Below are 27,574 nucleotides of genomic sequence, written 5' to 3'. Positions count from 1 at the left end.
AACATCAGCAGCAGTATTAGTGTTGACAATTTATATTGTAGAACCTACATGTATTCAGACGTGCAGAAATGGTGATAGACAACAGTAAATGAAAGATATGTATGTCATAAGCATAAAATGTAAAATTTACTTCTACAATTGAATTTTCCCTACAAAGAACCTAGATTTCTTTTTCCTTTTTTTTTAAGTTTTAGGAGGTACTTACCCTTAGGAAAAATCATCTAACAAGCCAGAGTTCTTTTCTGTATCCTTCTTTCTCTCCTCCCTGACTCTCTTGCTTAAGCACTGTTTTAGTCTGCTAGGGCTGCCGTTAACAAAATACCACAGACTGGGTGGCTTAAACAACAGAAATTTATTTTCTTATAGCTCTGGAGGCTGGAAGTCCAAGATCAAGGTGGTAGAAGGTTTGATTTCTCCTGAGGCTTTCCTCCTTGGCTTTCAGATGGCTGCCTTCTTGCTGTGTCTTCACATAGCCTATTCTGTGTGTGTGCACATCTCCAGTGTCTCTACCTCTTCAAAGGACAACAGTCATATGGAATTAGGGCCTCACCTTTATGACCTCATTTAACCGTAATCAGCTCTTTAATAAAGGTCTTATCTTCAAATACAGTCACATTAGGGATTACGGTTTCAACATAAGAATTTTGGAGGGACAAAATTCAGTCCATACAGGTACCATACATTCTGTTTCTTTCTTCTCTCTCTCTACGTGCCATCCTCTCTCTGTTCCCAGGCAGGAGTACTATAGACCCATTTCTATTACTTGTAAACATGTAAACATCTGTTGAAGGGTTAGACACATTTAAGTTGGGCATCACGCCACAGGCCAATGGAGGAACTTTAGTCTCCACCAACAGGTAAAGTCATAGAGCTAAGGACAGAACTGGAGTTAGAATCCCTAGACTATGAGGATGAGAAATTAAGCAGCAGCTAATGTGACGAGAGATTATAATTTTGAGTCCAGAGTTAGGAAAGTGAAGAAAGTTTTTTCCCTTCTCTGTCATCCATTTCATCCTTTCTGTATTCAAAAATATCAAGAAGATAATTGAAGAGAGATGCCATTTTCTTATTCCCAGGTCTCCTTGAGTTTCTCATTAGTGGTTTATGTGGAGAGGTATAGAGTATTTCTCAGAGTAGAATTTGGGCCTCTTTGATGGACACCTCCAAAACCCTAGAAACCCAGTAGTCTGGTATTGGGTAGAGAGTGGGTAATGCCTGAAATGTTTCCAGTGGGCCACAGCACCACCCCACTGCTGCAGACTCACCCAGTTGACCCAACACTCCATCAGAGGCTGGTGTCGACCAACTGCCCAGGCTGTTGTAGCACCTGCTTCCTTCTGTTTATGGCATTAAGGACTTTCTTCCTGGGACCCAGCTGCATGTGTATGCTCTGAAGGTCCTCATCAGAGCAAAGCAGCAGAGCTTCCAGATCAATCTGCTCTCTCATGAAAATGGGAAGGAATTCTTCCAGGTAGTGGGACTGCAAGAACACTTCCAGGGGAGTAGCATCACTCACATCTTCCTCCCATTCCACTTCATCCTCATCCCAAGGCAGATCATCTTCACTGTTGTTTTCCGCTCCCTCTTCATCAGCCTCAGCTCCTCCTTGTCTCTGAAGCAATTCACTGGGCATTTTAAACCCCAACTCCCTCTTGCTGTCTGAGATGTCTTCAGGGCTCAATATTCTGTTCCTTCTAAAAACAACATTTCCTAGACCTGGACGGTTGAGAATGGATTCGTGTTGCACCCAGCTGTCCCCCTTTACGGAGAACTGGAGCTTCTCTCTGAAGTCCCCTGGGAAGCGATCTTCCTCCTCCTCCTCCTCCTCCTGCTCCTCTCTGAACACTTCCATCACATTCTTCTGCCCACTTGTTCTCTCCTTCCCTAACGGCTCTGCTGTGTCTTTGTTCTTCTTGAACTTTATTTTAAAGGTGTCTTTAATGCCCTTAGACAGTGACCCGAATGTGTTGGAAGCAGAAGCATTTGAAAGGGGTGACCTGGAGAAAGTGCCCTTGGAAGAAGAAAGAGTCCCAGATTCCTCCTTGTTGTAGGTGCGGGCCATCTTATTTTGGTGCTTCTCCTGGAGCCTCTCACACTCTTTGATCTGCCTCCTGGCATTCTTCTGAGCCTGCTCCTTCAGCCTGGTGACCTTCTTGGGGTTCATGATGTTCTGGGCAGTGGCAGCCTTATCCAAGAGACCAACACATTCATTCTGCTCTCTGCTGGCAGCAGCATCCAGTGGAGACTGGAAATCGTTGTCCAGGGCAAAGATGTTGGCACCGAAGTTGATCAGAAATGAGACACAGTGGGCATGACCATTGGAGGCTGCGTAATGTAAGGGAGTATTTCCCCAGATGTCACATCTATCAGGATCCCCTCTAGAAGAGAAAATATAAAAAATACATGCTAATTGTTTTCTCTGAACATGAGGTCTAAAAAATAAAAACTAAAAGAACAAAATGCATGTTAATCCTGCCTGGACACTGTTACAAGATAACTTCTGAAAGTCTGCATATGTCACATCCAGACATCACGTGGCCAGAAACAGAAAAAGCCCATATCTACCCTGTATCTCCTTGTTAGAAGCAAGAAAAGCTTTCTAAGAAACTCCCAACATGAGCAACTTTCTTGTCTCATTGGCCAGAATTGGGCCACGTGCCTAAGGGAAAGGAAATAGAGCTACCTTGTTTATCTTAAATCAATTAGATTTTCCCCCCCGTATAGGATTACCCCATGGTGTGCTGGTAAATGTTAACAACCAGCTCACCCAGGAAAAAAATCAAGCTCTGATTTATATAGCATGCGCCAATTTCTGTGGTGTAAATACACCACCATAGCACATTTCAAGCTCCTAATGTGACATTACTGGACACAGAATTTGGAAGAGATGCACAGTCAATTGATTATAAATTATTCCCACCACATAGATATTTAATAGATGTGCGTAATCTTAAGAGCAAAGATAACAGTAAAATGTGGTAAAATAATTAGAAAGTAGTAAGTTTTGAGTATTACCTTTTTAATATAATTTATTAAATTTTAAGTTTATATAATTTTATTTTTAATAATGGATTGTTTATCTGATTCAAACTTCCTAAAATTTAGCAGTCATCTCTCCTGAGCTGGTAAGAGCTGGTTCTGAAACTATACCTTGTACCTTAAAGGATCTTGGTCCCTAAGGTAGAAACAAGATAGAAACAAAAATCGTAACATGGAGAACACCAAGCTTGTTTCGCAGAGTATCAGGGAAACCACAGATATGCAAACAACTTGCTGACAGCCCCTCCAACTGAGCATGAGCATCACACAGGCGCGTTGAGGGACGAGAATGACTGATAGCACACTTTGAATGTCACAGGCTGAAAATCCACTGCATGTTATGTATTGGACTTCTCCACCTCTGAAATTGCACATGCAACCCATGAAGAGGCATGAAGGGCTGTCTGGCCTGTGCAAGGAACCCTTGAACTCTCGAAACTTACGTTGAAACTTACACTTACTTTCCATCAATCATTTCTGAGCACCCTCCCCCTCTTGTTCCCTACTTCCAAGATAAATACTCCATTCAAATGCCAGTCAAGGAGCCAGATCTAAAGCAGTGCCTCTTGTCTTCTTGTTTTCCACCCTGCAATAAAGACTTTTCTCTCTGCAAAAGACCATTGCCTTGGTCTTTCCATTGCACAGTGGGCAACGAGCCCACTTGCTCAGTTCCAGTTCCAGTACAGCACTGCTACCCTCCTCTGAGTCACAGGTAGGGAAATGAAAACTGAACAAAACTGGTTCCCCATCAGCAAGAAAGAAGAGAGGAATGGATACTGGGCAGGAAGCAAACAGTGTCTAATACAACTAATATTTGTACAAAGGGTCTATTGATTCCTCAGTTTATTTCCACATAGTTATGAGTAGTTCTGCAATGGTTTAAGGTAGAATCGGGGGCATTATTAGATAGCATTATGGCCAGGGACCCCATGCCTGACACAGAATCGGGTACATGGTAGATAAAAAAGATTTGAGGAATGAATATCTACTGGAATCCTGCCCCAGGCTCTAACCCCCACCCCTTGCCCTTCTCCTGTGAGGCCTTGAGTTACAAACAGGCACAAATGAAAAGTAAAGTAATAACTTATTGTTAACTATGGCTCTGACCCCAAGCCACTGTTGAGAGCTCTGATAATACAGGTACAAAAGGGCATCTTCCTTTGCCCTAGTCTAGACTCCAAAATCAGGATCTCAGTAAACTTTGGCCGGGCTGGCCCCATGGGATGGCAGGAGAGAGAGCCTGAGAAGGCCTCTTAACATTCCTGGTAAGTAGCAGGTGGAAACAGGAGAGAAGGTCCATGCCCTTGCGACTGGCATGTTAATGCACTGTGGCCCTTCTATTTCTTGCCACTTAAAGTTTGGTCCCTGGACCAGCAGCAGCGGTAACATCCCACCAGTAACATCACCTGCAAGTTGTTAGAACTGCAGAATCTTGGACCGCATCCCAGACTTCCTGAATCAGAAACTGAAGTTTAACAAGATCCCCAGGTTAGGCTCACTGCAGGCTGAGAGCTATACTAGTTAAGGTGACCCAACCAGTGTCCTATAATTTGGTGAATCAGATTTGTAATTCCTCCATGGGAATCCTTGGCTTCTTCATGCTTTTTGGTTACAAAGCACTTACACATTCTCTGCCCCCACCACCACCACCAAGCACAATCTTTCTCTTAGAGAAGGAAGAAAAGAACAATGATCAGAGGGGTAAAATAAGACTCCAAGCACGTAATTGATTTTCCCAGCAGTACACGGGCAATAGACCTTGGATCAGGCCTGCCTCCAAGTCTACTGGTCTCCAACACAATATGGTCTTATGTTAACTCACGTCAGCTTTTCCCTTTTACCCACTGTGAGGCCTCAAGTTCAACTCTTCTAGGACTCAGTGTCCTCATCTATAAATTTAGGATAATATTACCTACTCGTAGAACTATTACGTGAATCAGTCAACATACATATAGCATTAGAAACGTGCTTGGTACATAATGAATACTCAATAAACTTTACCTGTTACCATTTCCCTTGTCTCTAAACTCAAAATCCTTAATTTCATACATTTATTTTTTTCTCACGCCCATCTAGTAAATTCCTGCAGCACTGTGATGACTCTTGTGGCTTTTTAACACTTATAGTCTTAATTTGTCAAATATGCCCTGCCCCCCAACTAGATAATATGTCTCAGAGGGCAAAACCTGTGTCTTTTGTCCTTTGTGTCTTTTGTCCTTTATATCATCCATGTATCATAGCAGATGTCTCAAACTCAACCTAAAGAAGCCAAGAATGTAATGTAAGTAACCTAATGGGGCCAGGTTTGTTCTTTCAACAAAGTCATAATTAAGTGCAAGTTCCATCTAAAAGAATAGACATTGATCACCTGTGGCTGATTGCTACCTTGAATAAAAGCAGACACAATATTGCCAGAGTTTCCATGTTCCAAACAAAGCCAGAAATCCAGAATTTCATGTGAAGCGTTTTGATTTTTAAATGTTGGCTCAAATTTAAGAGAAAAATACAGTGAAGTCCAAATAAAACATATTTGTGGGCTAGATCCAGCCATAAACTGGCAGTTGGCAACTTCCTTCTGAGCAGAGAGAACAGTGTAAGCAGATGCACATATAGGTGATGTTACATATTTGTGGCACCAGGAGTATACTTCAGTGTGACCAGAGATAGGGGAAGGGAAATAAGTTCAAAGAGGAAGGAAAGAAAATAAAATTGAATCTAAGGAAAGCAAATATATTAAATAACACAGTTCTGTTGCACAGCCTTTTTCCTGATTTAATTGTCTTGGATCAAAGGAAACCTCTTTCAACCTTAAAATAGTTGTATATCTTAGGGGAACACAGTACCTCACCCCCAAAGATGGAGTTTCACTTCTTATTTATTTTAACCAAACACCACACTCAAAAGACATAAAAGAGGGATTGTAAAACATCTAAGACATTACTGTAAACATAAACATATGGATTAAATTTGCCTGAAATTAGATTGGGTAAGTTAAAAGAGAAAGTACTGAGAGGACTGAACTGTGGTAAGGATGTTAGAGGTATTAAAAAGTTTGGGTTAAATCTACATGCTTCAGGTCATAAAATAGTGGAATTTTCCCATCCTGAGGGATCTTAAATGATCCTTCAAGATAGGAAGAACATGAAGAAAACCTGAGGTGACTCCAAAGACTGTTCTTCTCTTAAGAAACACAAAATTCCATATTTAAAGATGAAACTGTCAGTAAGCTGATTCATGAGTTTCCCTGGTGCATTTAAGCTATTTCCACTTGAAATAAATTCTGTTTACAGACAACTTGCCAAATTGATGTACAACTTAAATCAAAATGTTTACTATTGACAAGTTGGGGGTCCTTCTAAAATCAGTCTTTGTCTTTCAATCCCTGATATCCTTCACATTTCTTGATAGAACCATTACACATACCTGTCCAGATAGTCACAAACTCATTTGATGATCTGAGTCCAATACTGATGTTATTCAATATATTGTTTCCTTAATCTAAATTCATAACATTTTGATTTGACTTTTTTCCTATCCTTTTTTTCCCAAAAGATAAACTCAATGAAAAGATTTTAAGTAATCATATTTTGCCCTTGCTCTTTTGTAGATTAGTACATTTGGGCAATAATTTTTAAAGCTGGATTGCAATTATTGTCACAAAATAGGCAATTTGCTTATATTAAATTACTCTGAGAATCTGTCCCATTTCAATTTCTCCTTTTGAAGTTGATTTGATTATTTTGGAGTTGTTCTCAGAAAAAAAATCACTCTTTCAAGAAATGTTTTTCTACATAGGAAGGAATATCTAGACTCACTAGTAATCAAATAAATGCAAGTGAAAACAATGTACCACCATCTATTTGCCTATCAGATAGGCAACAAATAAAAAGAATACTACTACTCAATTTTGGCAGGAGTGCGAGGAAATGAACAATGCTGGAGGAAGCATAAAGTGGTTCAAATTTCCCGGCACAATATGTGCCAAAAGCCTGTAAAACATGGCACCCTTTTGAATCAATAATTCTGCCTTAAGGAATTTATCCTGAGGAAATATCAGACCCTTGTGCAAAGATAAATGATCAAGGATGTTCATTCCAAATTATACAAAAACTGGATTCAAAGTAAATGTCATGAACAAGCAATTGATTAAATAAATTATGATGAAACCATAAAACAGAATACCATGTAGCCATTAAAAATAATGGCATGCATCTCTACTTTTAAGTACAAATGGTCCATGAGGTATTATTAAATAATTAGAAGAAGATTCCAGAACAGTTTGTATAATGTGATTGCCTTTTTAAGGGCTGAACATACGTACATTTAAGTGCATGTTCTCAAAGGGAAACGTCTGAAATGATATACACCCAAATGTTAATGACTGAGAGAATTCATGTGATTTTTACTTTATTAAGTATATTTTCTAATATGACATGAAATGTTACAAAAAGTTTGTATTCCTTTGAGAATCATTAAGGAAGAAAACATTACATTTTAGAAAATGAAAAAAAAACTAAAAAAAAAAAAAGTCATGCACATTTTAAAGGCAAAATGAAATTTTGTGTTATTGAGGCCATCTTCCCAGTGTAGGATAATACATGTAATTGTTGCTTTCCATCTTTAAAATTAAAAAAGAAAGAAAAACAGGTTTTAACAAAGCCAGAGTTTGGATATTAATGGTTGTCACATGATCCATGGTTCAATCAGGTAGCGGCAGGAAAACACTAAAATCATCAGACTGCAATAGACCTCAATAATTGATTCAATTTTTGATTGGTTTCCCTTTTTAGCTCCCTTAAATTTAATGGGCAATTTGTTTTCACACAAGCGCCTAAAGATTGGCTATGGTGAAAATGGGAGGTGACCTATGAAAACCCTTACAAGACATTTTTATAAGACTACACCAGGCCAACTTAACAGATCTTAAATGCTTCTGGAGAGAAGGAAACAAAATCTGGGATGTACTAGAATTGATCCAGAAGATAAGAGTTGAGAAGGAAGGACTAGAAAAATCAGGGTTAAAATGTTGATGCCCATAATCAGTTTTTAATAAATATAAATCAATGGACTGGATTTTGACATTACACTGAGAGAAATTACCATGTCAAATAAATAGGTAAAGGGTGGACTATATAACAAAATGTTTAGGGACAAATGACTAACCACTTGGAGAAGGCATAGTCAGATCATAACCCCAAATCTTAAATCAAAGAAATGATATATGAATTATTTAAAATAAAAACTAAAACTAAAATAAGTACTAAAGAAAATATCTGTCAATATTTAGGCAGGACCTCAAAGTTGGAATTATATAGTAAATTGACAGACTTAAGTATATAAAATATATACTTAAATATATTTTCATTTATAGTAAATATCACTGTCAAAAATATGAATTATGAATTGTGAAAATATTTGGAAATATAATGACAAAAGACTGATATTCTAACTTTAAAAGCATTTTTAAATAAATCAATGAGAAATGTTGAAGACCCCAATATATAAGTGGGACAGGGTTATAAATACATAGTTCACAAAAGTGGAACTATTATGGCCACTAAATATAAAAAAATTTTCAACCTCACCAGTAACCAAAGAAAAGAACATTAAAGGCACATTGATATATCATTCTGGACCTATAATAACGACAAAAATGGGTGCTCACCTTCTGAAGGGCAATTTGTCAATAGACACCAAAAAAGTCTTTAAATTGTGTACATGCCAATTGATCCAGAAATTTCACTTTGTAGAATTTGTTTTCAAGAAAATGTGAGCAAAGATTTACGTACAAGGATAATCATCACAGTACTGTTTAAACTACGGGAAACAAGTTATTTGTCTGAAAGAGAGATTGACTTAGAAATGTATTTATATATTTATTAACTAGAATACTAAGAAGTCCCTGAAAATTAAATTGTAAAAGAATATACACTGGGCTTCCCTGGTGGCGCAGTGGTTGAGAGTCTGCCTGCCAATGCAGGGGACAGGGGTTCGAGCCCTGGTCTGGGAAGATCCCACATGCCGCGGAGCAACTGGGCCCATGAGCCACAATTACTGAGCCTGCGCGTCTGGAGCCTGTGCTCCGCAACAAGAGAGGCCACGATAGCGAGAGGCCCGCGCACCGCGATGAAGAGTGGCCCCCGCTTGCCACAACTAGAGAAAGCCCTCGCACAGAAACGAAGACCCAACACAGCCATAAATAAAATAAATAAATAAAATTTTAAAAAAAAAAGAAAAGAATATACACTGACATGGAAAAAAATGTTCATGATGTATTGAGGAGTAAAAAAAAAAAAAACTGCATACCACAAAAAAATGTCTACTTAGTATACTATTTCATGTGTGTGTACAAATATACATGCATATTTTTTATACATAATATATATACATATATGCACATATATTTATATACACTATACATATACACACTATGTATATGGCATTATGGGACATTTTATTCTTCATAATTTGTGTGCATATATATGGTTTAATTTTCTGGGCTTAGCTTATGTTACTTTTGTGATAAATGAAGACCAGTAGAACAATTTGTATAAGAAAATGTTTCAGGCATACAAAGGGGAGAGAGAGAGAGAAAGAGAACGTCTAGGCATTCTCATTTAAATTGGACCTCAAAAGTACAAGGGCTTTCACTGGTTGTGAAGTAACTGACATCTGCACTTCCTGCAGAGGTGGTATACTTTGAGTAGGTGGAGAAAGTTTGAGAGAGGAGGAGAGATGATGCAGTGTTACATCTGGAGAAGGCTGACTAAAGGGGTTGGGGTACAGGGCAGTGTCTGGGAAATGGAAGTTAAACAAAAGGAATGGAGTACATCAACTCTACTAACTTCCTCATTCAGTTTTCAACTCAGGAACTCTCTCCAGCTTTGGTTCCTATAACTTCCTAAAGTGCCCCTCACTTCAGTAAAGGGTGCCAACAACCACAAGCTGTCAAAGCTAGAATCTGGGGCCTTGATCCTCCTTTTTCTTCCACCCCCCAGCATCCAGTCAATCATAACCAATTCTACATCAGAATTGCCACTCAAATCCATCCACATCTCTCAATTCCCACTGCCACTATCCTAGTCCAGTTTATTCCTCATCTCAACTGTTAAACCAGCCCCAGAACATTTTCTCTGACCACTGTACAACAGCCTGAGCAAATTTTGTAAACAAAAACTATATGTATAAATATGTATAAATAAATATGTATTGGATTGAAATAAATTCACTTGTCTCCTTTACTCACATTTTCTTTTTTTCTTTCTTTAGCCTTCTTGGGTTATAGTTGCCAACACTGCCTAGCCCCTCCAGTAACAAGCAGAAGACAACTGCTAGCTAATTTCTGCTTCAGAATTTGCAGGGAGAGTATGTATACATGTATGTATCTAACAGCCAGAGAGGTAATGAAGTTAAGACAGGCTGAAGGTCCCTTTTATGGCTTATAAAGCCAGAAATTTCATCTAAGAATCATGAGCTTGCACTAGGATTAAATATTTTTTTAAAAGGCTGTGAGATTTTAATGGCATAGATGAAAAAATAAAAACACATCATTTGTTCCAATCAAGGCTGACATCTTAAAACCAAGTAGATCAGTAATCTCTTTTTAAAAAGCCAAGAACTTGCATGTCACGGAAAAGATTTTTAAAGACACAGAATTAGGGCTTCCCTGGAGGCGCAGTGGTTGAGAATCTGCCTGCCAATGCAGGGGACACGGGTTCGAGCCCTGGTCTGGGAAGATCCCACATGTCGCGGAGCAACTAGGCCCGTGAGCCACAACTACTGAGCCTGCGTATCTGGAGCCTGTGCTCCGCAACAAGAGAGGCCGCCATGGTGAGAGGCCCGCGCACCGCGATGAAGAGTGGCCCCCTCTTGCCGCAACTAGAGAAAGCCCTCGCACAGAAATGAAGACCCAACACAGCCATAATTAAATAAATAAATTTAAATTATAAAATTCTTTAAAAAAAAAAAAAGACACAGAATTAAAATATCTTCCCCCAAGGCAAATAATAGTGCCTTAGAGTTCAGGATCTCTTAAAGGATCAGCCAACACATGGTGCCAGTTCTCAGAGTGAAAAGAGAGCATCTCTGGGAAATTTTCTCCTTTTCTCTAAAAAGACAATTTTTTACACAGACTAGAAAGAAAGCAAAGTACTTTCACTTTTTCCCTGCCTCTTGCTGCTGTCTGCAAAATCCTACCATAAACAGTTTCCAATCAAAACCATCAGGTTGAAATTACCCTCTGCTGCAGATTATTTCTAGGGCTTCCAAGTTCCCGTGGTAGGCTGCCAGGAGTGTGGGAGTCATGCCATCTTCATCAGAAAGATTCAGATCTCTCTTGGTAGCCTCTTTCAGAAGTTCCAGGTAGCTATCACTAGCAGCTTGGTGGTAGCGAGTGGACATTTTTTCTGCTCACCGAAGCTTTGCCAAATATCACTCTCCAGGCAAAGCAGGAGGTCAGTGAAGCAGCCTTCCTACGAAGCTTGTTAATCAGTGACAAGGAAGAGTGTCAGCCCAGGGCAAAGCTCATTCCAACCTCCCTCCAATGGAAGGCAGCCAGAAAGGTTCACAGCACTGAACTTAGACCTTTTCTTTCTGGAATGGCCATGACATTGAATATCGAGGACTGCTGCGTTCATCTTGAATGTTTTGAGGCACTGTTTTTTTTTCTGTCCTTTAACAAGTCCTGAATGTAGTATTGGTCATCTAGGCACAGAATGTAGAAAATAATTTCAAAACCACTCAGAACTAGTCTAGTTCCCTGGAGAGGTCTATTTTTTAAAGTGCTGTATTGAGGTCTAATTCACAAACTATGAAATTCACCCATTTTAAGTGTACAATTCAATGATCATTACTAAATTTAGAGTTCTGTAAGTATCACCATGACACCAAGCAGGACCCTGTGGGGCCTTCCCACGGACAGACCCCCTCCTCACCTAGTCCCCCACCTCTTGTTTATAGAAAAGCTGTAGCCTCCTAGGCCTTCCCCGAGTTCTAAAGAGCAACTTTAATCAGAGAAGGGAGAAAAGACAGAAACAAAGGAAAAACCATCAAGCAAAACAAAATAATAACAGTTTAGCCATAAAACAAAGTCAAGGGCCTTTAGTTCCTTCTCGAGGACTATAGATAATATCCTGAACCATATCCTTGAGTTGTTTTGCAGATACTAAAACCCTCACCAGGTGAAAAAAGTTAACTGCATGCTGACCACCAGCACATAGACCCCAGACCAGTTAGAACCAGAAGGTTGATGATTGAGATTCCCAAAATATCACCCTGTTACCTCACCATCAACCAATAAGAGAATTGTGGATGAGCTGATCACACACCCTGTGACCATCTCCCTCACACTGTGTTTAAAAACCTTTCCCTGAAAGCCATTGGTGAGTTTGGGTCTTTTGAGCAGAAGCTGCCCATTCTTCTTGCTTGGCACCCTGCAATAAATGCTGTATTTTCAGTAGATTGGCTTTGCTGCACTGAGGGTGAGCAGGCCCAACTTCTGTTTGGTAACAACCATAATCCAATTTTATAACATATCCATAACCCCCCAAATATCCCTCATGCTAATTTGTAGTCAATCCTCATTCCCACTCCCAGCCCCAGGAAACCACTAATCTGCTTTCTGTCTCTACAGATTTGCTGTTTGTAGGCATTTCATATAAATGGAATCATACAATGTATAGTCTTTTGTGTCTAGCTTTTTTTCAGCTTAAAATAATTTTTTAAGGTTCATCCATTTTATAGCATGTAACAGTATTTCCTTCCTTTTTATTTCTGAATAGTTTCTACTATACTAATATACCACATTTTCTTTATTCATTCAACAGTTTATGGACATTTGAATTGTTTCCACATTTTGTTTTTATGAATAATGCTGCTATGAACATACAAGTCTTTGTGTGGACATATATTTTCATGTCTCTTGGGTATATACCGAGGAATGGAATTGCTGAATTACATGACAATTTGTATTTAACTTTTTAAGAAATTGCCAAACTGTTTTCCAAAGTGACTGTACGATTTTCATTCTCATCAGCAATGTATGAGGCTTCAAATTTCTCCATATCCTTGCAGCATTTGTTACTGTCTTTTCATTTTCAGCCATCCTAGTGGGTGTGATGTGGTATGATTGTGGTTTAAATTTTCATTTCCCTAATGAATAACAATGTTGAGCATGTTTTTTATGTGCTTATTAACCATTCTTACATCTTTTTATAAATTCTTTACTCATTTTTTCATTACGTTGTCTTATTATTGAGTTATAAGAGTTCTTTATATATTCTAGATACAAATTCTTTATCAGATATATTTTGAACTTAATGAAAATGAAAGCAAACATTGTAAAATTTACAGGATGCAGTTAAAACAAAGCTTAGGTGGGAAATTTGCAGTTTTTAATGCCTGTGTTAGAAAAGAAGATCTCAAATCCTTAACTTAAACTTCCACCTTATGGAAAGAAGGAAAAGCATAGAAAAATTAGTGTAAATAAAGAGCACAATATAAGACCAAAAACATGGTCCAAATTTATCTGCAATCAAAATAAATGTAAACAGACCAAATTCACCAGTTAGAAGACTCAGGCATGTCTTATTTACAACAGACATCTAAAATATAAAATTGCAAAAAAAATTGAAAGTAAAAAATGGAAAAGTTATATCAAGCAAATGCTAACAACAAATTGGTACAGCTATATTTATATCAGACAAAAAAATAGTTTAAGCCAAAAATATTACCAGGGATAAAGAGAGATAATACATAATGATAAAAGGAACAATTCATCAAGAAAATATGATACTCCTAAACTTGTATGTACCTAATAGCATAACCTCAAAATAGAGAAAACAAACAGTAGTAGAATTTAATGAGAAAGAACAAATCTGCAATCATAGTTGGAGATTTTAACACAACTCCTTAATGTTATATATCAATCAGACTAAAGATTAGGAAAGGTATAAAAAAATTGAACACAATTAAAAAGCTTTATCTAACAATCCTATATAAAACACTGCACTCAATAGAAAATGCATGTTCTTTTCAAGCACACGAGAATATTTATAAAAATTGCCCACCTAATAGAACCAGTGCAGGCCTCAACAAACATCAAATAATAGGTTTCATGTAGATCATGTTCTCTGAAGACACTGCAATAAAATTAGAAACCATCATCCTTATACAACTGATTAACTGTTTACATGCTCTCTTGTGATATGACTTTTACATCGTGTTCATCATCAAATACTTACCATTTTGCATTGTAATTTTTCTTCTCTTTAATACGTCATAAATATTTCCCATATTGTTACAAAATATTTAATATGTTTGGATAATAGTCCATGTAATTGATGTGAGGAAGGTATATATTTGAAGTCTGTGACTGTTTATTCCTCTTATCTCTTTTTGTCCAAGTCTTTAGTCCAAGATAAATTATCTGCCCACTCTGAAATAGTGGGCAAATTCACTGCAAATTCCTCACAATAATTAGCTCTAAAGGTCAATGTATGTTCCTTTTTTTGGTTTCTATGAGAACAACAGTGGAAGCTGTAGAAGCAAAACCTGGAAGGCAGCATTATTTGTTTGTTAAAAAAAAAAAAGGAATATTTTTAGCCTAGAGAAAGTGAAATATCCAAACATGATTGTGGACACTTTGAGAACAATGTAACACTGTTGCTCTATCATTTTTGCATGAGCCACTTTAATTTAGACACAATTGCATTCACTAATGTACTCTAAATAGAAAATCTTATGTAACCTGAGAAAGGACTTCTCAAAGATGGATTAATAGAATAGAACACTCTGTTCTATTATACAGTATTCTATCCTATTTTACAGTAATAGAACGCTAAGTGCCAATCAAACAAGGAGTCTGCTGCCAGATAAAGATGATGATGGTGATATTAATGATAATGATACCAATGATGAGAAGAGCAGAATGATAAGAATTAGGGTAGAAGCAAAAGAAAAGGAGGACAGAGCAATTATAGAGGAAGGGAATAAGAATTGGAAGTGGAAGACAAAGAGGAGAAGGAAGAGTTTCTCAACTCCAGTAGTACTTACGACTTGGACTTAAACTCTCCTATGAAATGTTAAAAAACTGAGCTTTTTTTTTTTTTTTATGGTGAAGATATTGGCATCCTCTGGCATTTCCTTGGGAAAACTTTTCCTTGAGAGAAGAATGGATGGGGAGGGAGAGGGAAAGCAGAAACAAATCTTTATGAATTTGAAGATCCTCCTTACTTCATCCCTTCAAGGTGAGGTTGAGAAAGAGGGTTGAACTTGGAGCTAGAAGGCCTAGAGTCCATATGGTCTGGGACAAGTTATTCTATCTATTTGAGTCTCTATTTCCTTGTGGATAAAATTGGAGGAAATTGCTCATGATCCTACCATCATCACCTAAGCTTACAGGAATAAGGGTGAAATGAGATAAAAAAAAAATTCCTTACAGACTATAAAGCATGGTATTACAAACTGGAAGTAGTGTGATTGTGGCTTAGGGGACAGAGAGAGAGTGCTATAGCTCAATAAGTGGTCTACTTCCTTATTCCCCAAAGCCCAAAGAAAGCAAAATTGGTAGAAGATGGTAAGGGCAGAGATTAATGAAAATAACTAACACAGATTTACATATAATTTAGACACTAATTCCTTATGAGGGGTTGGATAATTGTGGGGCAATTGTGACTTTTGACTGTTTTTTTCTTATGGAAATATGTATTTGAGTCTGTTCCAACAGTATGCTGCTGGACTCTTGGAAGGTCAGAGAAGACCTGCCATACACACAGAGACTTTGAGGATTAGATTTAAGTGGTGATGACCCTCCCTTGTATTGTTCTATTAGCTAGCAAGTTAAGGCCCTCATCAACCATCCTATTGGAACCAACCCTGTTGCCCTCAACTCACTACACTCCTGCAATATTAGTATAACTTTAGAGAAACATCCTGCAAGTGTCTTCTGTGTTGTTCTGGTTGCTACTTAGGTTCAGAGGGGTAGACTCTATTTCCTCCTTTGTTTTTCTAAAACTCTAGAAACTCAACCTATTACCAGGATCCCCAAGAATGTAACTCTGAAAGCCCTTCTGCCTAGACACCACTTCTTTTTGCCAAAGACTCATAGGAAAACAGGGTTAATGAGCTTCCAGGGACAGCATTTGGAGAGATTCTCTCGCCAGTGGGTCTCCTCTTTCCCATAGAGCAATGCCATTTTCAACTCTTCATTGTTGTGTTTATAATTCTGCGACCTCTCCTGCTTTAATAGCAGCTACCTGATAGCTGAGTGGTCTGAACAGGAGTCCCATATACCATGAATGCAATCCTGGTCAAGTAGCCCTTGGATGGAGGATTTATCCAGGGCTTTGACCTATCTATAAAACAGAATCCTGTATGTTCCCTTGGTTAGGGAGAGGAAAAGAAGGGACAAAGACTAGTGGTAGTTGATAATTCCAGTCTACCCCACGAAAAACCAATGCCAGCAAAGTGGAAAACAAACTTCTCCCTTGTTCTCAAAAACCATTCACTGCTATTTGGGAAAGAAATTCAACAGCTTGTGCAACCTATATTTTTATTAATGGGATTGCCCCCTGCACCGCAAGAGATCTGGCTTTCAAAAGCAGACATTATTTGTTCTTCAAAGCTACTCACATCTAATTACAGAGGAAATTCACTTGTATGGTAGGGAAGCACATTTTTATGTAATAAGGAAAAAGAAAATATCCAAGGAGAACATTTGCTTTTAACAAGATTACTTCATCTAATGAGTATCTTATTATGAATTCTATTGAAAATAAAAACAATAGCAGAAAGTAAATGAAAATAAAGGGGATTACAAAAGCCCTATTGTTACCCAGAAAACTTAGAGGAATCAGGCAAGAGCAGAACCAAGCATCGTTAACACACTACTGCATGTGCTGAATGGGTTTATGAGAAATATATCTGTTGAGGTAAAGACATTTTCATATGGATTATTAAGAAATGTCACTTGAGACCTAGGGACACATACAGACTGAAAGTGAGGGGATGGAAAAAGATATTCATGCAAATGGAAATCAAAAGAAAGCTGGAGTAACAATACTCATATCAGATAAAATAGACTTTAAAATAAAGAATGTTACAAGAGACAAGGAAGGACACTACATAATGATCAAGGGATCAATCCAAGAAGAAGATATAACAATTATAAATATATATGCACCCAACATAGGAGCACCTCAATACATAAGGCAACTGCTAACAGCTATAAAAGAGGAAATTGACAGTAACACAATAATAGTGGGAGACTTTAACACCTCACTTACACCAATGGACAGATCCTCCAGACAGAAAATTAATAAGGAAACACAAGCTTTAAATGTCACGATAGAACAGATAGATTTAATTGATATTTATAGGACATTCCATCCAAAAACAGCAGATTACACTTTCTTCTCAAGTGCACACGGAACATTCTCCAGGAGAGATCACATCTTGGGTCACAAATCAGGCCTTGGTAAATTTAAGAAAATTGAAATGATATCAAGCATCTTTTCCGACCACAAAGCTTTGAGATTAGAAATAAATTATAGGCAGAAAAATGTAAAAAACACAAACACATGGAGGCTAAGCAATACGTTACTAAACAACCAAGAGACCACTGAAGAAATCAAAGAGAAAATCAAAAAATACCTAGAGAAAAATTACAATGAAAACACGACGATCCAAAACCTGTGGGATGCAGCAAAAGCAGTTCTAAGAAGGAAGTTTATTGCAATTCAAGCCTACCTCAAGAAACAAGAAAAACCTCAAATAAACAATCTAACCTTACACCTAAAGGAACTAGAGAAAGAAGAACAAACAAAACCCAAAGTTAGTAGAAGGAAAGAAAGCATAAAGATCAGAGCAGAAATAAATGAAATAGAAACAAAGAAAATAGCAAAGATCAATAAAACTAAAATCTGGTTCTTTGAGAAGGTAAACAAAATTGATAAACATTTAGCCAGAATCATCAAGAGAAAGAGGGAGAGGACTCAGATCAATAAAATTAGAAATGAAAAAGGAGAAGTTACAACGGACACTGCAGAAATACAAAGCATCCTAAGAGACTACTACAAGCAACTGTGCCAATAAAATGGACAACCTGGAAGGAATGGACAAATTCTTAGAAAGGTATAATCTTCCAAGACTGAAATAGGAAGAAATAGAAAATATGAACAGACCAATCACAAGTAATGAAACTGTGATTAAAAATCTTCCAGCAAACAAAAGTCCAGGACCAGATGGCTTCACAAGTGAATTCTATCAAACATTTAGAGAAGAGCTAACACCCATCCTTCTGAAACTCTTCCAAAAAATTGCAGAGGAAGGAACACTTCTAACTCATTCTATGAGGCCACAATCACCCTGATACCAAAGCTAGACAAAGATACTACAAAAAAAGAAAATAACAGACCAATATCACTGATGAATATAGATGGTTGTGGGATGAATTGGGAGATTGGGAATGACATATATACACTAATATGTATAAAATAGATAACTAATTAGAACCTGCTGTATAAAAAATAAAATTAAATTAAAAAATTTAAAAAAAAAGAATGAAGGTGAAATGATGACATTCTCAGATTAAGAGAAACTATGAGATCTATGGCCATTAGTCCTGTTCTATAGAAATGTTAAAGAAAGTTCTTCATGCTAAAGGGAAAATTGGAACTTTAGGAATGAAGAGGCACAGAAATAGTAAATATCTGGTTAAATATAATAATAGTAATAATAATAATAATATTTGGAGATGTTTTCCATGTGTTAGACACCTAAGTGCTTCATATACGTGATTCATTTAATTCTCAACAAACACATGGGGAGAAGTACAATTGTTAGCATCCTCTTATAAATGAAGGGAAGTTAAGTTCTTAAAGTCTGGGTAGCTAGAGTAGCTTAACTGGGAATCAGGTCTTACTAACTCCTGTGTGCAAATCTAAGCCCCTGCCCACTTCCTCAGGAGGGGCATTTGAGGGTCTACAGCTAAAACTGGCATATTAAACAAAGAAGCATAGGTTTCATCTGAACTTGGGTATTTTCCCAGATCAGGGCTATGGAAAGCACAAGACAGAATTGCCACCAGGGGTACTGCACTTACTCAGCAAGTATTTATTTCCTGCCTTCTACAGCCAGTGCTTATCTCTGTCTGGTGATTCTGCAGTGAACAAAAAACACAAAAACTGCTGCTCGGATGGAGCTTCTAATGATGAATAGTCTAATGAGGGTTTTCAAAGAAGTCCAGGCTAGCACAAACCGGGAAAGTATGGGAGCTCTGCAAAGCAGACAACAACCTTCAGTAATAAGGAGTCTCACATTTACTCCCTGACTTTCATAAGGCAATCAGACCTTCCCTCTGTTCTAAATTTACAACCCTCTGTCCTCAATTTACAACCCTCAATAAAAAAAAAAAAAAAAAAAAGAAATGTCACTTACATGTGTATTTTTTCCTCTTTATCACTGCAATAAAACTGTTCAACCTATTTGAGGTGGACTTTTTCTATTCAAAAGAGATTTCAACAATCCTGCTTGTCATTTAAACTCATATATAACTCTTAAAATACAGAAACTTTCTTCCCCACACTGAAGATCACTGGTGTTGTTTTCCTTAGAAACATTGTTTAAACACAAACATGAAGCAATCAAAAGAACCATTGTCTTCCCTTTTGTTTTTTCTTCTCCAAATGAAAACATTTATGAAAATATTTAGGTGGATAAGTTGAGTATTGAAATTGTAATGTCCCTGAGGTATTGACTGGGCTTAATTTATTCACATAAGTTTCAAGACACTCAAAGTCCTATTTTTTTCTGCCAGAAAAATAGAGCTGTTATTGTACCATCTGGTTTGCATGAGGAATCTCTTGGCATCTCTTAACTGCACATTTTATAAATGCTAAACCCCAGATGGCAGTACATTTTAACAGTGGAGAGTTTTATAAAGGTTTCCAAAAACAAATTCTTTAAAATGTGAATATTAGATAGTCTAAGCAGGGGCTATGAATTTAAATTCCACGCTTGAATTAACTGGCTTTGTTAACTGGACAAATTTCCTTTTATCTTATGTCTTTTCCCCTTCCTAATTAATTATGGTTTTATGAATTGAAGACCTCAATCAACATAATCATATGACCTAAATCCTCACACAAAGCTTAAGTCCTATAAAAACTTCAGGAACAATGATCACTGGGAAACCTCCATCAGTGGCCATTTTGTTTCAAGATGGCAGAATTTACCACAAGGGAGGTGTGGTATAGCACCGTTAAGCAGATTATCAAATACCATCAAAACCATTCAACTTTCTCAAAGCTGATAGTTGGACTGAGAAGACAGGAAAATGTGAATGTCAAGCATTGCACTGAAATAAAGCCAGAGTACAGAATGGTTAAGAACATAGATTCTTAAGTCAGAAACTAGACCCGGCGTTTTCTTAAACATTGTTTTCTTTCCTCTGCATTTTTCTTTTTGATAATAAGAACAACTGCTTGGTCCTGGGGTTTTTAATCATCCTATACCTTACAACACAGTAAAAAGAGTATATATTTTATAATCACACAGAGCTGTATTTCAATCTGGGAGTTTATATTGGTTTTGTAAGGCTGCCATAAATAGTACCTCAAAGTGGGTGGCTTAAACATCAGATTTCTTTTTTCTTAGAGTTCTGCAAGCTAGAAGTCTGAGATCAAAGTTTTGGCAGAATTGGTTTCTTCCGAGGGTGATGAGGGAAAGATTTGTTCCAGGCCTCTGTCCTTGACTTGTAAAAGGCCATCTTCCCCCTGTGTCTTCACATTGTCTTCCCTCTGTATATGTCTATGCCCAAATTCCTTCTTCTTATAAGGACACCAGTCATATTGCATTAGGGCCTACCCTAATGACCTCATTTTAAGTTAATCACCTCTGTAAAGACCCTAGCTCCTAACACAATCACATTCTGAGGTACCTTGGTTTTTTGGGGGGGGAGGCTTCAACATTAATTTTGAGGGGTATTGCAACTCCCACTTTCTTGTCATTTCCATTTGCATGAAATATCTTTTTCCATCCCCTTACTTTCAATCGATGTGTATCCTTTGCCGTAAAGTGGGTCTCTTGTAACAGCATATTATAAGCTCTTGTTTTTTATCCAATATGCCACTCTGTGTCTTTTGATTGGAGCACTTAGTCCATTAACATTTAAGGTAATCATTGATAGATAAATATTTATTGCCATTTTAAATGTTGTTTTCCTATTGATTTTATATTTCTTATCTCTTTCCTTTTCCTTCTGTTTTCCCTTTTGTTGTTTGATGATTTTCTTTTGTATTATGCTTATGTTCTCTTCTTTTTGGTTTTCGTGAATCTACTGTATGTTTTTGATTTGTGGTTACCCTGTTATTCAAGTATATTAACACTCTATGCTTCCTGTACCTGGATATCTGTTTCCTTTGTTAGGTTTGGGAAGTTATCAGTCATAATTTCTTCAAATACATTTTCAGTCCCTTTTCTCTTTCTTCTCCTTCTGGGATCCCTATTATGTGTAGATTGGCACACTTTATGTTATTCCATAGGTCTCCTATATTGCCTTCATTTTTTTTTTTCATTTGGCTTTCTATCTGCTGTTCTGATTGGGTGATTTCCGTTATTCTATCTTTCAGATCATTTATCCATTCTTCTGCATGTTTCATTCTGCTCTTCATTGCCTTTAGCTCAGCTTTCATCTCGGCAAATGAGTTCTCTAATTTTTCTTGGTTTCTTTTTATAGTTTCTAGTTCCTTTTTATAGTAATCAGCATTTCTATCAATAGTCATTCGCAATTCCTTCAGTATTTTCATTATCTCTTTTTTCAAACTCAGTGTCTATTAGAATGAAGAGGACTATTACACATTGTTTGTTCTTTCAGGGAAATTCTCTTGATCTTTTCATTAGGAGTGGTTGCTCTGCTTCTTCATTTTACTTATGTCTCTTGCTCTATGAGTTTAGGAGAAACAATTATATACTGTGGTTTTGGAGGGCTATTTTTATGTGGGAGTGTCCTTGTGTAGCTTGCGTGGATTTAATATTTTTTGGCGCGAGGGCTGTTTTTAGTGTGGCTGGCTGTCACCTCTTTCCTCAGTGTATGCTGGCCATTATCCCCTTGATAGGAGGTGTGACTAGTGTTGTGGTGACCAGAGCCTGCACTGGACGTTGAGCGGGGCCTCCTCTCTGCTATGTGGTTGGCATGGGCCGGGTCTGTTCCCTAGCTGTTGGAACAGAAGCCCCCAGATCCATTTCTGAGCTGTGTTTCCGAGCTGTCGTGTGGGGTAGGTGGGATTGGAGCTCTCCCACTGGGAGAGGAGCCGCTGAGTATTCCTCCACCACAGACGTTCACCAGTGAATGTGCTCTGTTGTGTCACCTGTCGCCCGTTGTGCAGGCTCACAAAGTACAGTGTTGTTGGCACTGCCTTGGCCATGTCTCAACCTTGGGAATGCCAGCAACTGGCCCTGCTGTCTATCAGGTATTGTTTTTACAAGGCAACCAGTGCAGATCCACTGAAGGCAGGTCCGAGGACTGCAGTAGTTGTGCACCTGGACCCGCTATGAGCGCTACGGAGCCAGCTCATACCCTGGCCCAGCCCAGGCCCCACGTGCATGTGCCCACAAAGCCCACAGCTGCTAAGCCAGAACCATCCCAGCCACAGGAGCACCCGTTGTCCACTCAGATGTCCTGCAGGCGCTGAATTTACAAAGCCGGCAGCGGAGGTGTAAATCCGTGGCTTGTGCAGCCAGGGGGAGAGATTTCAGCCTTGCCGCCTAAGCCGCACAGGCCCTGGGACTCAGCTGTGGTTTCAGCCCTGTCTCTGCGTGTGGGCAACCTGGTGGCATCTGCTCCCAGATCCTACCGAGGCAGCAGCTGGGGCATGGGAGACCACCGAGGTGGGAGGCCCCGAGGTGGCAGCTGGGGCACAGAAGCCTGCTGAGACGGCATCTGGGGCATAAGAGCCCGCTGAGGTGGTGGCTGGGATGCGCTCTCCCTGAGCCCCTGTAGGCAGGGAGCGGTGCATGGAGAAAAAAGCTACCAAGGCAGCACCACCCCTCCCTTTGTGGGCCACTTAACAATGGCGCTTCACTTCTATGGTGGCCCTGGTTTCTTTCACAAACAATCCCCTTTGCGGCTGTACCACGCTCCAGCTCCTTCAGGCTGTCTCCATGCAGCCAACAGCACTCCTCTCCCCGGATCTGTCCTCTAAACCCCGGGTTTTGGTGCCCAGCCCCACCCATAACAGCGGACCCATGTCTCAGGCTACGATGAGCAGGGTGATAGCACAAATGTCTGTGTAAGTCTCTCTCTGTTCTGCCTGCCACCAACCAGTTGTGGTGCTCTCCTCTGAGCCTCTGAAGCTCACTTTCTGTCACAGCTGGTCTCCCTGCCAGTGAAGTAGCTTCCCACAGTGTGCGGGAACGTTTCTTCTTTTTCAGCTCCCTCACGAGGCCACAGGTCCCATCTCACTTCCTCTTTTTTTTTTTCCTCTCATCCTACCTGGTTACATGGAGATCTTTCTTGTCCTTTCAGGTATTTGAGGTCTTCTGCTCGTGTTCAGTAGGTGTTCTGTGAGAACTGTTCCATTTGTAGATGTATTTGTGGGAGCAGGTGAGATCCAAATCCTTCTACTCCGCCATCTTGATGTAAATGGATTAAATGCTCCAACCAAAAAATATAGACTTGCTGGATGGATACAAAAACAAGACCCGTATGTATGCTGTCTACAAGAGACCCACTTCAGACTTAGGGACACATACAGACTGAAAGCAAGGGGATGGAAAAAGATATTCCCTGCAAATGGAAATCAAAAGAAAGCTGGAGTAGCAATACTCATATCAGATAAAATAGACTTTAAAATAAAGCCTGTTACAAGAGACAAGGAAGGACACTACATAATGATCAGGGGATAAACCCAGGAAGAAGATATAACAATTGTAAATATCTATGCACCCAACATAGGAGCACCTCAATACATAAGGCAAATGCTAACAGCCATAAAAGGGGAAATCAACAGTAACATAATTATAGTGGAGGATTTTAACACCCCACTTACACCAATGGACCGATAATCCAGACAGAAAATAAATAAGGAAACACAAGCCTTAAATGACACCTTAAATCAGATAGACTTAATTGATATTTATAGGACATTCCATCCAAAAGCAGCAGAATACACTTTCTTCTCAAGTGAGCACAGAACATTCTCCAGGATAGATCACATCTTGGGTTATAAATAAAGCCTTGGTAAATTTAAGAAAATTGAAATCGTACCAAGCATCTTTTCTGACTACAACACTATGAGATTAGAAATCAATTACAGAAAAAAAAAAACACCTGTAAAAAACACAAACACATGGAGGCTAAATAAATATGCTACTAAATAACCAATGGACCACTGAAGAAATCAAAGTGGAAATCAAAAAATACCTAGAAACAACTGACAATGAAAACACGACAACCCAAAACCTGTGGGATGCAGCAAAAGCAGTTCTAAGAAGGAAGTATATAGCAATACAATCCCACCACAAGAAACAAGAAAAATCTCAAATAAACAATCTAACCTTACACCTAAAGCAACTAGAAAAAGAAGAACAAACAAAACCCAAAGTTAGTAGAAGGAAAGAAATCATAAAGATCAGAGCAGAAATAAATGAAACAGAAACAAAGAAAACAATAGCAAAGATCAACGAAACTAAAACCTGGTTCTTTGAGAAGATAAACAAAATAGATAAACCTTTAGCCAGACTCATCAAGAAAAAAAGGGAGAGGGCTCAAATTAATAAAATTAAAAGTGAAAAAGGATAAGTTACAATGGACACAGAAATACAAATAATCATAAGAGACTACTATAAGCAACTATATGCCAATAAAATGGACAACCTGGAAGAAATGGACAAATTCTTAGAAAGGTACAATCTTCCAAGACTAAACCAGGAAGAAATAGAAAATATAAACAGACCAATCACAAGTACTAAAATTGAAATGGTGATTAAAAAACTTCCAACAAACAAAAGTCCAGGACCAGATGGCTTCACAGGCGAATTCTATCAAACATTTAGAGAAGAGTTAACACCTATTCTTCTGAAACTGTTTCAAAAAAATTGCAGCGGAAGGAACACTCCCATACTCATTCTATGTGGCCATAATTATCCTGAAACCAAAACCAGACAAAGATACTGCAAAAAAAAAGAAAACTATAGGCCAATATCACTGATGAACATATGATCCAGAAATCCCACTCCTGGGCATATATCCAGAGAAAACCGTAATTCGAAAAGATACATGCACCCCAATGTTCATTGCAGCACTATTTACAATAGCCAAGACATGGAAGCAACCTAAATGTCTATCAGCAGAGGAATGGATAAAGAAGATGTGGTACAGGGACTTCCCTGGTGGCTCAGTCGTTAAGAATCCACCTGCCAATGCAGGGGACATGGGTTCAAGCCCCGGTCCGGGAAGATCCCACATGCCGCAGAGCAACTAAGCCCGTGTGCCACAACTACTGAGCCCGCACTCTAGAGCCTGCGAGCCACAACTACTGACACCTGCGCACCTAGAGCCCATGCTCCACAACAGAAGAAGCCACCGCAACAAAGAGTAGTCCCTGCTCGCCACAACTAGAGAAAGCCCTCACGCAGCAACAAAGACCAAATGCAGCCAAAAATAAACAAATAAAGTGTGGTACATATATACAATGGAATATTACTCAGCCATAAAAAAGAATGAAATAATGCCATTTGCAGCAACATGGATGGACTAGATTAGATTATCATACTAGGCAAAGTAAGTCAAAAAGAGAAGGGCAAATTCCATATGATATCACCTATATGTGGAATCTAAAAATGACACAAATAAACATATCTATGAAACAGAAGCAGAATCACAGACATAGAGAACAGACTTTCTCTATGTGGTTGTCAAGGGGGAAGGTGGTTCGGGGAGGGAAGGATTGGGAGTTCGGGCTTAGCAGATGCAAACTAGTATTTATAGGATGGATAAACAACAAGGTCCTACTGTATAGCACAGGGAACTATATTCAATATCTTGTGATAAACAGTAATGGAAAAGAATATGAAAAAGAATATATATACATATGTATAACTGAATCACTTTGCTGTACAGCAGAAATTAACACAACATTTAAATCAACTATACTTTAATAAAATATAAAAAAATTTTGAGGAGGACAAATTCATTCCATAACAGCTTTCTACTTAGTAGCTATCAACTTGGGGGAAATTCACCGTGAGGAGCCTTAATTTCCTTTTCTTATTCCGACCTTGAAGGTTTATACATCGGTGTCCAGCACAGGACCTATACACAATGGACCTGAACAAAAATTCCCTTCCCTCTTTCCTGCAGAGACTCATCAAATCACAGGGTTTCTGAGGACCACCTACTCTTTCTCAGTACTCTGTGTGAAATGCGAATTATAAAGGCATGGATTTATAAAACCCGCAGGGAAACCCAAAGTGAAAGGGGTGGATTACAGAGATTTAGTGAAGGGAGATTTAACAGAATTAGGGGTTACTTGAATAAGAGACAACCCTTCAGGAAATGGGCTGAGTTTCAACCTGGGTTACCCTGATCAAGACTGAAATTCCATAGACCTTGTTTGATTAGCTTTAGTCATGTGCCTACCATTTGTCCAAAAGGTGATGGAGGCAGCTTGACTGAAAGTCTCACCAAGACTATATCTAATGGGAAAGAGAGTTCCTACCAAAAGAAGAGAAAAGGATACCAGACAGAAAAGAATATACCTGTGTGTATTTAAGTTTACTTATTTATGCTTAGGTTTTATTTGTTACATAAGTAGTCATTTGGTCTCTCCCATCAGAAAGCAAACCCCTTAAAGACAGTCTTTGTCTGCACTTGGACAAATGTGTGTGTTGCTTCTTTTGAGACTTCACAGTTTTATAGTTGCTCGGTAAATGCTCCCTCGGAGAATACCCACAGTTTCATAATGTAAAATTGGGCTCATTTTGAAACAGGAATTCTAAATAATAGTCACAGACAAGTATTGCCCCAGTCATGCTGCTTAAAAAACACCCAAAATTAAGTGGCTTAAAAGAATAAGCATTGATTTAGCTCACAAGTCTACAGTCAACTGGTCAATTCCTCTGTGCTCAGCTGACCTTGGCTTGGCTCGCTCATTCATCAGCAGTCAACTGGCAGATCGGCTGGGAACTAGTTGCTCTAGGATGGCCTCAGCCTAGATGACCTGTCTCTGCTCCTTGTGACTGTTTATCATCTGGCAGGATACCCTGGGTTTGTTGTCACAGTGAATGCAGAATGCTAAGAGACAGTGCATATGTGTACAGGCCTCAAGAGACCTAGTCTCAGGACAGGCATACCACCACTTCCACCACATTCTGTTGGCCAAAGCAAGTTACAAAGATTCAGCGGGGCGGGAGGAGTGAGGAGGACCAGGCTAACTGCAAACTATGCTGCTAAGGATGGGAGTCCAGGGAAGGGGGCAGATTGGCACCTTTACAATTAATCTACCATATCACCTTAAGAACTTTAACATTTCATATTCTA

At 38.7% G+C, this 27,574-nt stretch overlaps 1 protein-coding gene across 5 annotated transcripts in view; it reads right to left on the bottom strand.

Annotated features, from left to right (window-relative positions):
- Positions 1-332: 332 nt before the first annotated feature.
- Positions 333-27,574, bottom strand: part of ANKS4B (ankyrin repeat and sterile alpha motif domain containing 4B) — a 47,875-nt gene continuing 20,633 nt past the window's right edge. For 2 of the 5 annotated variants that reach the window (XM_059897650.1, XM_059897651.1), the window contains exons 2-3: positions 14,106-14,177; positions 333-2,378 (exon numbers count right to left, since the gene is read on the bottom strand). In XM_059897650.1, the coding sequence (XP_059753633.1) occupies positions 1,286-2,378; positions 14,106-14,137 (1,125 nt within the window). In that variant the 5' untranslated portion in view covers positions 14,138-14,177 and the 3' untranslated portion in view covers positions 333-1,285. Of the gene's footprint in view, positions 2,379-11,275; positions 11,502-14,105; positions 14,178-27,574 lie in introns of those variants that run through there. The other 3 variants (XM_059897647.1, XM_059897648.1, XM_059897649.1) reach the window with 2 other exon arrangements.

This window comes from Balaenoptera ricei, chromosome 15 (assembly GCF_028023285.1).
Source record: "Balaenoptera ricei isolate mBalRic1 chromosome 15, mBalRic1.hap2, whole genome shotgun sequence".
Taxonomy (NCBI): Eukaryota; Metazoa; Chordata; class Mammalia; order Artiodactyla; family Balaenopteridae; genus Balaenoptera; species Balaenoptera ricei.
Note: the sequence above shows the minus strand (reverse complement) of the source record. Positions and strands in the feature narration are given on the sequence as shown.